The following is an 18,521-nucleotide window of genomic DNA, read 5'->3' on the forward strand; positions in this document are numbered from 1 at the left end:
TCACATTCACTTTCAACTAACACACTTTGATCTGCTCTCCTTAAAGCAAAACTTCTCCAGAGTTCCATCGTGCTGTCTTCAGTTTCTCTCTTTCCATTCTCTCGAGTCCATGGCAGTCTGCTTTACCTGGTCACACCGCTGAGACGGCTGCACACCCTGCCTTTCACCGTGGAATCACAGAGGTCAGCCCTGGCAGCATCTGTCACAGTGGGTCACCCTCTCTCCTCACTTGCCTCAGCACACCATGCTCTCTTTGCTTTGGCTCCTCCCTCAGCAGTCTCTCCCTCCACACCCCAACTTTGGCAGAGCACCCAGGACTCAGGCCTTGGACAGGTTCTCCTCTCGCCCAGCACTGGATCTCCTGTGACCTGACCTAGCTCATGCTTCAAAAGATCTGGACACAGAAGTCTACGCATTCACATCTCCAACGCCAGGCCTGCCTGTGGACTGCAGACCCATAGTCCCACTAAGATGTATAATGTCTAACTGAAAATGGCCAAAAGCCTCATGATTGTCAACCAAAGATACAAAACCAAAAGCACCTGCTCCACTGCACACTCCATTCTTCCAGCTGCTCAATGAGGCACCTCCTCAGGGCTTCCCTGAGTCTGTTTCAAACTGAAATGTCCTCCCCCACCTCTGGACCCTTCTCTGTCCCCCTTTTCTGCTTTTTCTCCATAAAATTTCTCTCTCTGAGTTGACATCTATTTTACTTCTTGGCTCCTTATTGCCCTTCCCTCGACACAAGCGGGGCTCCATTCACCTTTGCTCTCTGTTATGAGCAACCATTCCACTTTGCTTGCTCCTGTGCATGAACAGTGCTTGGCAAGTGGTCGGCCCTCAGCAGGGCTGGGGACATGACTTTCTGTAATTGCATGGCATCACCTTCACCAACAAAGACATGCTAATTCCTTTAATGGGCTTCCCTTCCTTTCTTCCCAGAGACTATTACAAACCACCTTCTATTACAAATTACATTCTATTACTATTACAAATTACATTCTTTTTTTGAGGCCACAACTTCTTCGCTTTGGGCATAAGGCCTTCTGTCTCATGGTGAGTAGGCACAAATGGATCTCTGTGCCCTGGCCATCCCACTAAACTTGGCCACATCCTCAAGCTCTTTCCTCCACTGGTGTCCTCAAGCTGGGGCTCTCCTCTCCACCTTCCTTCCCTACCTCTTCTCCAGGATGCTGATGTAGCCATGGTGCGAACTCTGTTTATTCGGACCCCCCACTGTTTTCAAAATCTGTCTCTCCTATTCCCTGCACCATCTCTAGAGGCTGGATCTTTTCAAGGTGACTGGCAATACCGAAGAGAGTAATCGAAACCCTCCTGCCTGGGTCCCCAGTTCCCACATAAGAGCCATGACCCTGTCCTCACTCCTTGAACCGTGTGCTACTTCAGCCACAGACCCTGGGCTCCCCTCAGTGCATGCCAGGCTTGTCTTCTTATGATGTAACAATATCATCCGTGGATCCAACACCTACGCTCTTCATGATCATATTTACTCTTTCTACTGAAACTCCTTTGCTTTGAAATGCTCTATTACTTTTGCTTTTGTGGCAATGCTTCCTACAGGTTCTCTTTCTTTCTTTTTTTTTGTTGTTGTTTTTAGAGACGGAGTCTTGCCCTGTTGCCCAGGCTGGAGTGCAATGGCACGATCTCAGCTCACTGCAACCTCCGCCTCCCAGATTCAAGCAATTCTCCTGCCTCAGCCTCCTGTGTAGCTGGGATTACAGGTGCGCACCTCCACGCCCAGCTAATTTTTGTATTTTTAGCAGAGATGGGGTTTCACCATGTTGGCCAGGCTGGTCTCGAACTCCTGACCTTGTGATCCACCCACCTCGGCTTCCCAAAGTGCTGGGATTACAGGCGTGAGCCACCGCGCCCGGCCTCTCTTTCTTACTTTCATTGAGTCTTTGCTTGGCATTGTTTGGTCAAACAACAAAGAGCACCTTGTATTACACGGGGTTGGGGAAGGTCCCTACAGGCTCCTTCACGTTATCTTTCCTGCTTTGCTCACCATGGCCACAGCCCAGCCCCTGACTGACACTGTAGTTCATGGCACACCAGATACGTCTCGTCTGTGGGTTCTGCTCTCTCATACTTTTTTGCACTTGCAAGTGTTGCCCTGGCAGATCTCTCTCATAAAAGTAATCTGACACGATTTACACATACTTCCATTTCCCTTTTTACATTATAAGTTACTCAAGAACAGAACAATTACACACTTGTCTCCACAGCACCCAGAACACTGACTCTCAATAACATTTGATAACCCAAATAAATCTCCATTAAGAAAGGCAGTCACATCCGCTGGGCATGAGTAAAGCCATGACCCTCAACTTCGATGAACATTCCATTAATCAGCTCCAGAATTTAGGACTTCATATACACGTATCTTAAAATTAACATTTTAGATATTTGGGTTTTTAAAGAAAGAGAAAAATTTAAAAAGTATTTAAAAGGGTATAATTTAACCTTAAAAGCTTCTTCTTTGCTGAATTTTCTGGAGTCCTGGGAAACTTAGCTGTGGGTTTCTGAGGTGTATGCAAAATGGTCTCTGTTGATTTTGTCCTTGGATCTATCAGTCTCTCCATAATCTGTCTTGCATCCGATGCAAACTGCACGTGGTATTTGTGAGGGGATTCTGAATCAATGAGTAGGACATTTTCCAAGTCATCTTCTTTTTCACTATCTGATGAATACTCTAAAATTTCTATAGAACTTGGCTGAAAAAAAATTAAAAGAAAGGCATATTTTTAAATACAAAGGATACTTTATTCAAGTCCACATTTATATACGTCTATCATTCCATTCCCTTACAGTTATAGCTCTTGAAGGACCTTTTTGAATACAGTATCTGCAGCTTAAACTTCTGTTCTGACAAAATCCAAAAGTAACCAAGACAAAGATAAGAAGAGGTTAAATCAACTGTAAGCCAGACTTTATCTCACAGAATCCACAAAAATAAGTACAAATACTTCAATCTTCTTTCAGGAAACTACAAAACAGTACCACACATAGAGGCAATCTCCAAAACTGAACTAATAACACTCATCTGAAAGGCTGATGATCGTCACTACAATCTGACAGCTACTGGAAAGAAAGTATTTCTTGGATTTTGAAATTTAACATGAAGCTAAATTGTCTCTTCAGGTATAAATCATTTAATTTGCCAAAAGAAGTCCCCAAGGGTAAAGATAAAGACTTGACTCTCTCCATACAATTATATAATTATTTTCCAGAGACTAGTTTGAAATTGCAAATACCAACAGGAACTATTTAAGAATATGAGTCATTGTCTCCTTTTCCTAAGATTTCCTAAAATGTTTCTTTCTCCAACTCAGATTTCTAAACTTTCAAAATAATAATTTTTTGAAAACTGTATAATTATAAAACAAGAATTCATATCATATGGCCAATAAAAAAGAAAAAAAATTATATGGCTAATTCTGGAGGGAAAAATCAAAACCTTTTCTGATGTTTTCTGTCTTTGCCAAGACACATACCAAATTTAAAAGCACAATAGGATTTTATTTTCCTGTTACTTGATTGTATAGGTCAATCCCATGTTATTCTGTGTCAGCAACAATTCATCCTTAAATATTCTAACTTCCAGTGCACTAAAAGTCCCATCTAATTCACTACCTAAATATTGGAGGTGGCACTAGAATTTACATCATTAGCAAATCTACATAAAACAAAAGGCCTTTTTTTCTGAGGATTATATGGTTAAATTCTTTTTTCTTTTTTCTTTGAGATGGAGTCTCACTCTGTCACCCAGGCTGGGGTGCAGCGGCATGATCTCGGCTCATTGCTACTTCTGCTTCTCGGGTAGAAGTGATTCTCCCGCCTCAGCCTCCCAAGTAGTTGGGATTACAGGTGCCCAGCACGATGCCTGGCTAATTTTTGTATATTTAGTAGAGACGGGGTTTCACCATGTTGGCCAGGCTAGTCTCGAACTCCTGACCTCAAGTGATCCACCCATCTCAGCCTCCCAAAGTGCTGGGATAACAGGCATGAACCACCAACCCCAGCCAAACTCTTTTTAAGAGTCAAAAAAAGGAACCATCCATCTCCATACCTCGTCAAAAAAACTGCTTGGGTAGTCACCTTCTATCAGGCGCACTGAAAATAAGAAAAAGTAAATGTCTAAATTTCTAAAATAAATGCAGAGCTTAGTTCTACTGTCCTCACCATTTTAGTTTTGTGCTTAACTCACTCCAGGTACTTGTTAACCCATTAGTAACCACTGGGGCACAGATCTGCCTCACAAGAGAGATTGTGAATAAACAATCAAATTGGGCCACTAAGAGATCCAGAGCAGTTCAGAATGAAAATGAAGCTGACACTAAAACCTTTTATGTATTACTTAAGAACTCCATATTTAATTAACTTCATCTTTTCTGTTATGAGATGTCTTAAGTACCATAAAATTTTGCCCTTTGTCCTACAGCACTGTCTCTCAACCTTGGCACTCTTGACATTTGGGACTGGACCATGAGGTGGGCCGACGTGTGTGCAATGGGGTGCTTGGCAGCACCCTCGCCTCTCCCCGCTAGATGACAGGAGCACTGCCCCACCAGTCAGGAGAATCAAAAAGGTCTCCGGAAGTTGCCAAATGTGCCCTGGGGGCAAAATCACCCCCAGTTGAGAACCACTATCCTAGAAATAAGTCAACAAATAACCAACCACAGGCGACTTGGGCTGGGGACTCATATGCAACCATGAAGAGGATTCATGCTGCTTGTGAGGATGGGGGAGGCCAGACCCAGATAGTTATGAAACACTGGTAGGAATGCTGCCATGGAGGTACTGCTGGGGCTCCAAGGAGAACACATAAGAAGGGCAACAAAGCCAGAAGGTGCACAGGGAAAGAGAAGAGTTAAGTGTCAGAATAGGTCTGTTTCCGGCTGGGTGGGTGTAATCCCAGCACTTTGGAAGGCTAAGGCAGGCAGATCACTTGAGGCCAGGAGTTTGAAAGCAGCCTGGCCAACATGGCGAAACTCTGTCTCTAGTAAAAATACAAAAATTAGCCGGGTGTGGTGGCGCACACCTGTAGTCCCAGCTATTGGGGAAGCTGAGGCAGGAGAATGGCTTGAGACCCTGGGAGGTGGAGGTTGCAGTGAGCTAAGATCACGCCACTGCACTCCAGCCTGGGCGACAGAGTGAGAAGAAAGGAAGCAGGGGATGGGAGGGGAGGGGAGGACGAAGGACAGGACAAAGGACGAAAGGACGGAAGGAAGGAAGGGAAAGGGAAAGGGAGAGAGAGAGAGAAACAAAGAAAGGATGGAAGGGAAGGGAGAAGGGGAAGGGAAGGAAAAGAAAAGAAAGACAGAAAGAAAGAGAACGAAAGAATGAAAGGAAGGAAAGGAAAGGAAAGGAAAGGGAAAAGAGAAAAGAGAAAAGAAAAGAAAGAAAAGAAAAGAAAAGAGGTTTGCTTCCCAGAATCTGGCACCTGAAGTTCAATGCTAAGTGTGGATTAATTAGGCAGAGAGAGGAGGGAAGGACATTCCAGGGAGAAGAAAGAGGAGGACCAAGACTCTGAGGCAGGAGAGAGCCACTGGCAGCTTGACGCAGGAGCCAGCAACCTCAGATGGTAATGTGGAATTGACCATTCGAACAACATTTGAATGGTGATACAGAGAGGGAGGAAACCACGCTGGTATGGGGGAGGGCAGCTAGCTAGAAGGCTTTTCCATAGTCTAAGCAAGACATTGAGAGGATCTGAGGTAGTGGGAATAGAGAGGTGGACTGAAAAGAAAATGAGGAAAAGGATGCAATAACACTTGAGGACCAAATTCAATAGCAGGAAATACATTCAGGCAGGAGTTGCTAATATTCAAGCTGGTTTTGATGTGTGAATGTTGTGTGCCTATGGGATACCTGGGGAAAAACTGGTTAACAGGCAGTGGCTCTGCAGGTCTGGAGTTCTAAGAGTGATGTGGGATGGAAACACAACTTCAGAAATCATGAGAATCAGGATGTGAAGGCACGAGGGCTGGAGAAGACTATCTATGGAAAAGTATGTGAAAGGAAGGAGAAGGTCCAGATTGGAACCTTGGAAATAGCAACAACATTCATGCTGTCTTCAGGTGACAAGAGACTGAAAAGTGTTCTGCATTTGACAAAAGAGAAATTGCACAGATACAATAAATCCATGGGACCTTGGTAAGAATGTGCCTTAAAGAATAAACGGAAGATAAAATGAAAACAGCAGACCTGATAATTTGTTTTATAAAGTTTGGATAGGCATATTTAATTTTCTTTCCCAGAAAGGATGGCATAAAAAGGTACATCTGCTCAGCTGTGAACAACCTGGTACGACAATGCTTAAGTTAAAATCATGAAAACCATGAAGTCCAAATGAATTTCCTCAGTGAAGAATTTAACATCAGTAAGACTGGTAAGACTTAGCAGCTCAGGTAGTACTTCAAAATTCTCAGCATCAACCCATAACAAATTTTAGGTACCTTTGGCTTAAGCTATTGCTTCCTCAGTGAGAATTAGCTAATATCTAAGAATATACTGAATGCCAACTACCCACATGCTATGTTAGCTGCTACAGCAGTATAAAGAAATTTTCAAGTCCATCCTTGCTCTTGCATCCTTATACCCAATTTAAAAACTGAAGGAAAACTAAACTAAAAATACAAAGCAAACGTACCCTGCATACAGCAGATGTAGAAATGGAGAAGACCACTTGGAGTGGTAGTAGCCTAGAAGGTCTTTCCCCATAAAGGTGGTGTCTGACTCGAACACTGTTGTGGTCTCAGCCCTACTCCCTACTAGTGGGCTACCTTAGGGAATTTATTTAACTTCCCTAAGGTAGTTTCTTTGATGAGGTTGTTTCCCCATCTTCAAATTGGAGATGCAGTAATAAATGCTAACATATAAGCATTTAGCAAATGTTAGCTATGCTTTTTAGCCCCTATAGTTTACATTTGGTTTTAAATTTAATATTTTAAAATTTGTACTTATTTTTCTGTTAAAACTTTTTTCTTGGTTTCTTTTCTTTTCTTTTTTTTTTTTTTTTTTGAGACGGAGTCTGGCTCTGTCGTCGAGGCTGGAGTGCAGTGGCGCAATCTCGGCTCACTGCAAGCTCCGCCTCCCAGGTTCACACCATTCTCCTGCCTCAGCCTCCCGAGTAGCTGGGACTACAGGCGCCCACCACTACGCCCAGCTAATTTTTTGTATTTTTAGTAGAGACGGGGTTTCACCATGTTAGCCAGGATGGTCTCGATCTCCTGACCTCGTGATCCGCCCGCCTCGGCCTCCCAAAGTGCTGGGATTACAGGCGTGAGCCACCACGCCCCGCCTTTTTTCTTGGTTTCTAAGAAGATTTCTATACAAAAGACAATGAGGAACACCAAGAATGTCTTCTGTAGACAACCAAAAAGACAAATACTGTCTTAACCCACAGAGCAAATCCTGGATTCTTCGTGTAGTCATTTTTTAATTAATTATTCACTTTGTTTGTTTTTTGTTTTTTTAAGACAGGATCTCACTCAGTTGCCCGGGCTGAAGTGTGGTGGCGTGAACACAGCTCACTGCAGCCTTGACTCTCCTGGGATTGAGTGATCCTCCCACCTCAGCCTCTCAAGTAGCTGAAGCTACGGATGTGTGCCACCATACCTGGCTATTTTTAAATTTTTTTTTGTAGAGACAAGGTCTCACTTTGTTGCCCAGGATGGTCTCAAATTCCTGAGCTCAAGCCATCCTCCCACCTCAGCCTCCCAAAGTGCTGGGATTACAGGTGTGAGCTGCTGCACCCGGCCCATGTAGTCATTTCTAACAGGAACCAAGGAAGAAGGAACACCTTTAGGAAAGGATAACTAGAAGCCACCATTTTAGCATATGGTATTTTAGAACATCCCCCATGGCCATAACCCCAGATGAACATGGAGGAACTCTCATACCACGGACAGAGAGGACCTACTGGCTCACTGGACACCAGCTGTCTTGGCCTAAGCCCGACTGTGAGAAACACACGATCTTTCAGAAAGGATGATATGTACAGGTGTGCATGTGTGCACAGACAAGTGTGTGCCAGAGAGGGTGGAAGAGAGAGGGAATAGTCAGAAATAGGTCAAAGGCGACTACAGGTTCATAGGTTCAAGCTTATATTTCCTTTCTACATTGTAGAATCAGACTAACGAGAAAGGAGGGCCATAAGTTTTGGAACAAGACAGACTTGTTTTTGATCACAGCTCAACTGTTTAATTACTTTGTTACTTTGAACAAGTTGACTCCCCCATTCCCAGCTTAATCATCCAAAAATGGAAAAATTCTTTGAGAAATATTTTAAGATACAGATAATGACTATTTATTATGAAATATTTAACGGCACAGAAAGGTAGGAAAAAAAATAACAAGCAGATGTACCCATCACCTTCTGTCAAATTTTAACACGATGCAAGTTTTTCTTTAGTTTTTTTATTTTTTTTTAATGGTATGGTTGATATGTCCTATATTTCTCTTTCTATGCCTGTTCTCCTTAGAGGCAACTCTCTCCTGAATTTGGCATTTCAGTATTATCTGCTTTTTTTTTAATAGCACACAAATGAACTATTTTGCAAGGACACAGCAGCTGTAGATCATTAATTTTCATTGCTATAAAGTATTCTGACTATACCACTTTTTACTTATCTATTTCACTGTTGGTAGACACTTAAGAGTGTTGTAAATTTTCACATTAAAACAAAACTGTAACATGTGTGTACTATACTTGTTTCACTGGGCACATACATGCTAGCTTCTCAGTGGTGTACACTAGCCCAGTGGATTCTTGGACAGTCCATTCTCAACTACACTGGCAATTGGGAGATGGCTCTGTAGAGACCCTGTGACAGAAATGCCCATCAGCAGTGTTTGAAAGCTGTGGCACACTATCAGCATCACTGAGTAATTTTGAACTTTTAAATGTATACATATCTGATGGGTGTGAAATGTTTTATCTCTCCTACTTAAGTGTGCACATCCCAGATCATTCACAGGGTTGAGCATCTTTGCACTTGTTAATCGGCTCTTCACATTTCTTCCTGTGTGTTCATATCCTTTAACCATTTCTCCAGTAGGAGAGAAAATGAATTTTTCAATCATCTGGATCTATGTGTTCCATAGAGAGAAGGTGGTCAGAAAATTGTTATTAAAATTTTAAAGTGACAGAAGAAAGACCTGGTATACATCACTGACATCTTTCCCAGTACCTTAAAAACATCAACCACATTTCTTAACCACAGTTATTCCTGATAGGTTGCCTACTGCTGCCACATGGTGACCCAATGTACTTGGGCGAAATTTTTGTTCCATGGAAACTTTTTTTTTTTTTTTTTGAGATGGAGTCTTGCTCTGTCGCCCAGGCTGGAATGCAGTGGCACCATCTCAGCTCACTGCAAGCTCTGCCTTCCGGGTTCACACCATTCTCCTGCCTCAGCCTCCCGAGTAGCTGGGACTATAGGTGCCCACCACCACGCCCAGCTAATTTTTTGTATTTTTAGTACAGACGGGGTTTCACCGTGTTAGCCAGGATGGTCTTGATCTCCTGACCTCGTGATCTGCCCGCCTCGGCCTCCCAAAGTGCTGGGATTACAGGTGTGAGCCACCGCGCCCGGCCGGAAACTTTTATCCTTTACCAAATCATCCTTACAAAAAAAATTACTTTGCATAAATTATGAATTCAAGAACAAAGATTTAAATTTGTTTTTCTTTTAAAACACTTACATTTTCCATATTTTTCCTATTTTTGCAAAGTTAACCAACTGATGCCCTCTTGAAACTTTCACAGATTACTTCCTTCAGATATATAGCCCAGTTACAGAAATAATATAGATGAATAAGTCAGGATCTTTTATAGCATTAAAACATCTGCAATGGTCAAATGCACAGAGCAAAGAATGACTATGTAGCTATTATCATAATCTGCTAATGTTTAAATACAATAAAATTATTATCATCAGGACTTTTTTTCCTCCTTGATGTAAGCAAGTTTGGAAGGAGGAGTCTTCTGATTTAGTGAGTAAATATCACAAACAACAACACTGGCATGAGGCAAGGAATAGTTTTTATGAAGCCAGTCAACAAAGACAACAGTCTGGTCCTATTTCCATTGCAATATACTAACATGACCTTGGTTAAAGCCATCTACAATTTCTCAAAACCATAAAGTATTCAATACTGACTCTGTTTCCAAAGTTAGCAATACTGCTGTAGTACACATCTGTTGCAATTTATTTCTGACTCCTCTTTTCAGAGAACAAATATGTCTCTGTCCACAGAAGGAAACCCTTCAACCTCTGGCAGCCATGGGGTTATGGACATCTCACATCTCAGTAGCCATGTGTCTAGGATAAGACTTCTGTCAGGGGTCAGAGCTGATTGGCCTCAGGTAGACAACTGACCAATGCTAAGCCAATCAGATTTTTTTCCTCCAGATTTTGAATTGACGTAGAGTCTGGGAAGCGGAAGTTAAGCTACACTAATGACAAACCTCTAGACGAAAAGTCCATGAGCTCCTGCTGGTGAGGTTCCCAGGGCTGCCCCAAGGCTCAGTTCATCCTTCAACTTTATCTTAAGTTACTCAAGATTTGCAGTACTGTTCTAGTGAATTTTCTCTTGTTTTAAAACCAGCTACATTTGGTTCCTGTTATTTGCAACCAAAAGGATATCTACCTGAAAAATATCTCCAAATAGAGAAAATATTAAATAAATATTTATTCAGTACACACCATGTACAAGGTATTACGGAAGAGAGAAAATATGATGAGACATACTTCCATAAAGAGCTTGAAATAAAATAAAGCAGATATAAGTATGGCTCATACTAGTGCTCCAAATGGACAAAAAATGGAGCCCTTATTTCTGGTTGATCTAAAACCAGCAGACATAGTGGAAGAGGTAAAACCTATACTGGGTCTCAGAGGATTAGAAAATTCTCAACCGATAAAGATGCAGAAAGAGAGAAGAAAGCACATAAGGCAGGAAAGTACAATGACCTTCATGATCTACAGACGAGTCTAGACAACTGAGAGTTTAGAGTTCATACTGGGAGGCAAGAGACAGTGATGTGAAAAACATAATCCTATGGATTGGGTGAGGAGCAAGCTGTGGAGGATCTTGAATGTCAGGTTTAACAGTTTAGATATCACTGAAGAAAGCAGAAAGCTTTTGAAGATTTCCAAGTAGGCAAGGAGGATGAACTTGGAAGACACATTGAGAAGACTGTTGTGGAGACTGCATATGGGATGTATTTGAAGAAGGGAAATGCTCATGCAGTGAGTTACTGTAAATATCCTGGCCAACTTCTCTCCATTTCAGAGCTGCCCATCTTCTCTTAAAGGGTTCAATTCACATATTCACAAATATCTCAATACAACAAGTTCAAAATCAAACTCCTGATATGTTCCTCAAAACCAGTTGTTTGCCTCAGTATCACCTGGATCAATAATACCACATGCCACCTATGTGCAAGTCAGAAGTCCCTTGATATTCAATTCATGACTAAGTTTTACCTCTAAAACTAACCAGGATGTGCCCCCTTCTCTCCACCCACTCCCACCTGGCACCACAATGACTGTGACTCATAGCTGGTCTCTTGCTCCACTCCTGCCCTCCTGCCAGGGTCTGCCCTACACACCACAGTCAGAACAACCTAAGTCAGAGCATTCCATGCTCTTAAGATCCTATAAACAACTTCCCAGTACATCTAGGATGCCATTCAATGCCCCCCACCTGCCCTGTGGTCTCTAAGCCCTCAGGTGGCCCCTGCTCCCACCAGGCCTCCACTCATAGCTGTCTGCCTCCTCGCTGCTCTCCAGCGCTTCTGACGTGTTTTCAGGTTTCTACACTATATTCTTCCCTGCCTGTGGATGCCATAGCCCTTTCTGCCCTAGAATATGCTTCCTCATTCCCACCCCAAATCTTTCCCTAAGTCTTTCTCATGTTTCAAGGTTTCAGCTTAAATATCCCCTCATCACACAGGTCTGCCTTCAGCACCCTAGCAGAAATTGGTGAGTGCTGGGGCTGGGGCAACAGCAGTAAGTTCAATCTATATCTGTATTTATATCTATATCTATATCTATATCTATATCTATATCTGTATCTCTCTCTCTCTCTCTCCCCTCGTCCCCCCACTTCCTCCTTATTTTCTGGAACATGAGAAAATTAGGCTCCCTTCAACTATAGTAAAACAGAAAAAATAACCACAACAATATCATCATCATCAAGTTCTTACACTAGGCTCCACCAGTTTTGAAATATTTATAAATGTATTAACTCATTTATTTCTCACAACTGAATGAAAAACAGTGATGGAAAACTACTCATTATATCTAAATATCAGTAACTGTACTGGGAGAGGCTGTCCTATACATGGGAACACATGAGGGACGACACTTCAGTGGCTTGCTCGAGCCCCCACAGCAATCCAGTAACAGGGGCAGGAAGCAGCCCACTTCCTACCACTCCTGACTCCACTCTTCCAAAACGCTGTTCCACCTCTCCAGGCCTACACACCTGATTTCCTCAGTGAATCTCAAAGCAACAGTTAATAACTAGGAGCCTCAGTGTAACCAAAATTTTTAAAATATACATATATAAAGTATATGAATACTTACGTCAAGTAGAATTACCCCATTAAATTTAAAGAATTTCCCTCAAGCTTTTTTCATTCAAGCAAGGAAAATTCTAAAAAAGAAAATAAATGAAGGGCAACTACACTTACCAAATAATAAATCATACTATAGAACTATAGTTATTAAAAGCTTGGTACCAACACAGGAATAGACTATCCAATGATTGATATTCCTGAAGTATACCCAAATTGATATTCCTTAAGTATACCTACATAGAAATAAGATTGCATATAAAAATAATAAAAATAAGAGTGCAAAAGAAACTTACTTGAGAATAACTACCTATCCAGAGAGGAAAAAAAAGCTGGATCCCTCTCTATTTACACCAAAATCAATTTCCAAAGGATCAAAAAATCAAAATATTTTCATAAAGAACTAAAACAAAATATGGATACATTTTAAAAATAATTGTAAACTGGAGAAAGGTTTTTCTAGTATGACACAAAGTCCATAGAAGAAATGACAGACCACATAAAAATTTAACTGTGTCCAAAAATTTCCCCAAGTAGAAACATTTAAAAGAGAGCAAACTGGTAAAACAACAACAACAAAAGAGGACAAAAAAGAAAAAATCTGCCACAATTAACAAGCAGTTTGTTTTCTTTGATGTACAAAAAACTCCCATGAATCAATAAGAAATGGGAAGCCAACCCAAAGGAAAAAATGAGCAAAATATGCAAAAAGGCATTCCAAGGAAACGTGATACAAACTACCAATACAAGATGATCAGTCTCCCTGGGAACCACAGGCCGGTAGAAGCACTTGGCCACTGACAGAAAGAGTGAATTCCTGTGACTGTGCTGGGAGACTAAAAGCAAGGTATGTTAAAACTTAAAATGTAAATACTTTTAACCTATCAATTCTCTTACAGGGTCTATTCATTCAATTGTCCAGACTCATACGTACATGAAGGCATAGTGTAGCATACTTTATATGTAAAGAACACCCAAAACCAAAAAACTGGAATCATCCATTAATCAAGTGCTAGTTATGGTGTTTATACAAGAAAATATCATGCAGCCATTAGAAACAATGTGACAGATCCATAAGTCTTGATAAGAATACAGAAAATTACAAAACTAATGTATATATAGGAAGACCTTATGGGTGAAAAAAACAAAAAAATACAGAAGAACAAATACAGATATTCTTATATACACAGAACAGTTCTTGAAGACTACACAAGAAACAACAATGATTAATTCTGGGAGCTGAGGTTATTATTCTTTGCTTTAACTACTGTTCTAATTGAAATTTTTTCCATAAGTATGTATTTTTTATTTAAAAATATTTAAAATTTAGTAAATTAAAAGTAGAGAGTATAAAAGGACCTAGAGGATCCAGACACTCAGGTGACAAAAGAGGAAACAAAACAAAACAAAATGGAGGGAGAAGGAACAAAAGAGAGAGACTGGCAAGAAGTGATCTCATGGGTAGGAGAGGACACATTATTTCAATCTGTTAAGTAACTAGGGATGTTTGTTCTCCCTTCAAAATGAGCAGAACAAGAAATAAAGAAATATTTCTTAGGCCATCTAGATAAACAAAAATATATCAGTGGCCACTGACTTGAGTCGGCAATGGAATTTTTTAGCAGAGGATCTGAGTTCACGGCCTCCAGCCCAGAGGGTGAGAGGGAGGAGGGGGAGAGGATGGCAGGGGTCTGACTTGAGTCGCCAATGGAATTTTTTAGCAGAGGGTCTGAGTTCATGGCCTCCAGGCCAGAGGGTGAGAGGGAGGAGGAGGAGAGGACGGCAGGGGTGTGAGGGAAGCCCCGCATCTGTCTAAACTGGCAGCTGCTGCTCAGAGGAAACCGCCTCCCGCAATATAGGCAATCTGCCCAATAACTAGCAGAGTTTCTTCAAGGGAAGATAAAGAAATCTGAAACCTAAGTGAATTTTCCTAATTTTAAAATGTTTGCCACTAACTGAAAAAACAAAATGTTTTTAAACATGGTATAAGGGCACTACAGCCTGCGGATACCAGTTTCTATACAAATTACACTGAAGTACTAAAAAAAAGAAAAAGTAATTTCTAATAATATTTCCAACTTTTCTTCAATGCTAGGTTTCATCAGTCTTATGTAACACAAAAGCTTTATTTTAGTATTTTCAAAGTAAATAGAAAACCAGAAGTATCAGTAAAGCTATACTTTTTCAAAGGCTAACAAAAACGTACATATACAACTACACAAGAACAAAGATTTGAGAGTAGTTTCACCAGAAACATTGATGTTTTGCTTTACTGAGGGGGCTGGGTGGGCTTAAAAATGAGTGGTAAACTCTCATTCACTAATTAATTCAACAAACCAATACATGCTAATGTAGCCCTAAGAATTCGGTAGGGAAAAATGGAATCCTTCATAAACTGTTGTCATTTTTGTTCAGGTGAATTCTCTTTCCAGTTTTAGAGTTTTGTGAATGCCCTACCAAAACAGTAAGTTGCGAGAATTAAATACCATATATCAAAACATGAACATTTTATACTAATAATACCTGGTGGTATTCAGGCCTAACAAGTTCACTGAAACCCTGCACCGCAAAAGGTGAACAGACTACCTGGAATTTCTGTCCTTGAGTCAAAAAGATAAAAGCAAATAATCAAAATGGCAAGCCCAAGCCTCCTTTCTACTAATTATAAAGATTACAGTTAAAAAACACAAATATATAGTTTTACTTATAAAAATAATTTTCTAAAGCATAATTAAATACAAGTGTGTGCCTGCAGGTGGATGTATAGAAAGAGAGCACACAGGTCCTCTTGCACAAAGGCAAATAAATCAACAGAACCATCAGCAGTGGGGACAACGCTCTAAATTTATTTTCTTAGAATGATGATGAACTTGGGCAAATTCACCCACACCCATTAAATAGGGCTTTAATGAGACACTGGAGTCTGGGGGTCAGTGGTAAAGTCTATGCATTCTGACTTGTCTCCATCTCCAACTCCACTGATGAAATGCTCTGGCAAATTAAGTTAATACAGCATTTTAATGTAGTAATTCAGCACACTGACAAGTGCTGATTCATTTCCGGCCCATTACTTTAATAACTATTATTCTAAAACTGTTCAGTAACCAAATAGTACCAATGAAAACACTTCAGAGAAAGAGTCAGTTGGTTCAAGTGATATACTAGAAGAGGCCAAAGTTCATGCCAGCCAGGATAATGGTATTAATTGAAACAGATAAAATATTAGGGAGCAAAGAAAGAAGAAATAGAATACTTTTTGGAGTTTTAAATGCTCAAGAGGACCAGCACAAAGACACAGAGCACCTGGCAGGAGGCTGGAAAAGCAGCTGTTTGGCAAAGAGACCATGGAGAAGAAAAGATCCCAGTGAGATGCCCCTGTGGTGGGTAGGGTGAGGATGCAGCAGCACCCTAACTCCTGGGCTTCCAACAGTTTGGGGGCATTTCTACAGCTTCGCCTCACCACAGACAGCCTCCCACAGGCTGTATACTAGGAGTTAAAATGACTCCACGATTCCATTCCTTTTGGGGATTCTTTATTTTGACAATCTGTAATACTGGGCAGTCAAAACGATAAGAAAAAGACCTATTGCTTCTCCAACTTGAAATCTTCCAGTTTTTTGGTAATGTATGCAATGGGGGGAAGGGGTGCGTAAAAGGAGAAATGCGGGCATTATACTTATAGGAGCTGACCAGAAAAAACAATTTTAAAATGCTACAATTCTCTAAAGAGGTGGATATTCAACAGTATCACTTTTTCTTTCAAAAAAATAACAAACTTCAGGCTGGGCGTGGTGGCTCATGCCTGTAATCCCAGCACTTTGGGAGGCCGAGGTGGGTGGATCACGAAGTCAAGAGATCGAGACCATCCTAGCCGACATGGTGAAACCACGTCTCTACTAAAAATACAAAAATTGGCTGGGCGTGGTGGTGCACTCCTGTAGTCCCAGCTACTCCAGAGGCTGAGGCAGGAGAATCGTTTGAACCCAGGAGGCAGAGGTTGCAGTGAGTTAAGATTGCATCACTGTACTCCAGCCTGGCAACAGAGCGAGATTCCATCTCAAAAAAAGAGAAAAAACTTTAAATTTAAAAATTAATTAGCACAATGCTTTATATAATTCAATTGCTACTCTTTAAGCTAATGTTACTTCCTGTAATCTTACCTACACATTTCTTTATGAAATGTTCAGAAAAACTTCTTGTGACTGCCCTGAATACCTGAAGTGCTACCCTTGAACTGCAGTGTCCCAGTTCCTATCAACCAAATCTTAATCTAAGTCCATGTATGACAGTCTACACATGTAGGGTCCTCCTAGATGAAAACCTGTGTCTGCTATCAAGTCAGGAAGACACTGAAGTCTAATTTCAAGATGAAGCAGTGCCTCTTTGGTATGAAACAAATTAGCCAGATGAAACACCATTCTTTAATGTTCAGAAATTAAAGCTCTTGATTCTAAAATTTATAGAAAGGTCACACCAAGAGCAATAATGGAATATCACTAATAAATTATCACATCCTTATTTTAAAATTACACCTTTGTAACTAAATGCTACCCAGCTGGTAGAACAAAGGGAGGATGGTAACTAAACTAATATCATTATTTGAGATAACCAATCATAAGAAAGAAAACTTCACTTGACTCATATTTCATGCAAAAACAAAAGTCTCAAGTCTTTGGTCTTGGCCAACATGCAAAGGTGTGCCACGGGGCGGCTCTGTGAGGACACCTTGTGCGCCTGGTGCCACGTGGGGCTGGTCCAGCTGAGCCCAGACTCGCAGGCCAGGTGAGCTGCCCATGCCACTTCCTGCCAATCGCTGGTTTCTGCTCTCTGAGGCCTCCCACCCAATTACTGACCAGGCCCAGACTTGCCCGAGTAGGATCTTCTGAGAACACCCAGAGCAGTATTATGCCAAGTTCACCCTGCCTATCCTGAGTTCAGCCTCCCTTTCTTAAAGTCACACTACAAACGAGCACAGTCAGTAGCACCATAAGGAAAGAACAAAGAGTCAGAAGGCCCTGGCTGCCTAGAAGCTTTTAAATCCCATACAAACCACTGTTTTAAGGAGGTTGGATGGTAAGAGCAACAACAAAAATGCTACAGAAGATACACCATGGCAAGTAAAATCATCAAAACCAAGACTGCTCTTCACACTGAGGGGAATGAAAGAGGTGGCTGACAGGTCAATAGATTTGGTTATCATATGCCTGCGTTTCCACTCTCACTTCTAAAATGAAATTTATTCATGTAACACATTAACTGAGTGCCTGTGTATCAGGAATCATTCTGGGTACAATGGGTACAGAGGGAGGGAAGGAGGGAGGGACCCAAAGTCTTTATCCACAGGTCTATTACCCCAGTGCAGCCATGGCACACATACACACATTAATTCATGTAGAAAGCTCTCTGTTTATGTGTTAAGAACTTCACTGGTTGTGTGGAAAAGAACAGCAAAACAACACAAAATAAAGAGTATATTGGACTCCCAGTTGCTAACAAAATTTTATTTTCTACTGAATTAAAACCAATAAAGCAACACCAATTCCAGACAATAGAAAGGCTTAAGCCACCAATAAGAGATCTCCTTTCACTGTTTACATGGTGTGCTTTTTGGGACTGAAACTTTATCCGTGAAAATCAGCCAGCTAGTGAGAGGCAAAACAAAAGCTACAGGTTTTCTCATACATTCAAGGAAAAAAATATTTTCTGAGGTAAACAGGTTTAACAAGCCACACCCATAGTTACACCTCTGAAAACCACCTGGCTTGCCTTCCTTAAACCAGATGCATGTTTCCAACCTCAGCTGCAGCTCAGTGAGAAGGAGAGAACTTAACTCAAACCTATGGACTGGCTTACAGAAGCCCCCTCCACCTATCGTCAGCCTGGCACCTGCTCTGAGGAGCCCAAGGAGAAA

At 41.2% G+C, this 18,521-nt stretch overlaps 1 protein-coding gene across 12 annotated transcripts in view; it reads right to left on the bottom strand.

The window, feature by feature from the left end:
- The window catches only part of SPIDR (scaffold protein involved in DNA repair), a 476,432-nt gene that overhangs the window by 336,077 nt on the left and 121,834 nt on the right, over positions 1–18,521 (bottom strand). For 9 of the 12 annotated variants that reach the window (XR_010134994.1, XM_031013651.3, XM_063709294.1 and 6 more), the window contains one exon: positions 2,485–2,735. The exons of 2 other annotated variants lie outside the window; for them this stretch is intronic. Coding sequence is in view for 9 of the 10 variants with exons in the window: in XM_031013651.3 (XP_030869511.3) it covers positions 2,485–2,735 (251 nt within the window). In the remaining variant the exon portion in view is untranslated. Of the gene's footprint in view, positions 1–2,484; positions 2,736–4,090; positions 4,135–18,521 lie in introns of all 12 variants that reach the window. One more of the 12 variants, XM_063709293.1, reaches the window with a different exon arrangement.

Source organism: Gorilla gorilla, chromosome 7 (genome assembly GCF_029281585.2).
Source record: "Gorilla gorilla gorilla isolate KB3781 chromosome 7, NHGRI_mGorGor1-v2.1_pri, whole genome shotgun sequence".
Lineage (NCBI taxonomy): Eukaryota > Metazoa > Chordata > Mammalia > Primates > Hominidae > Gorilla > Gorilla gorilla.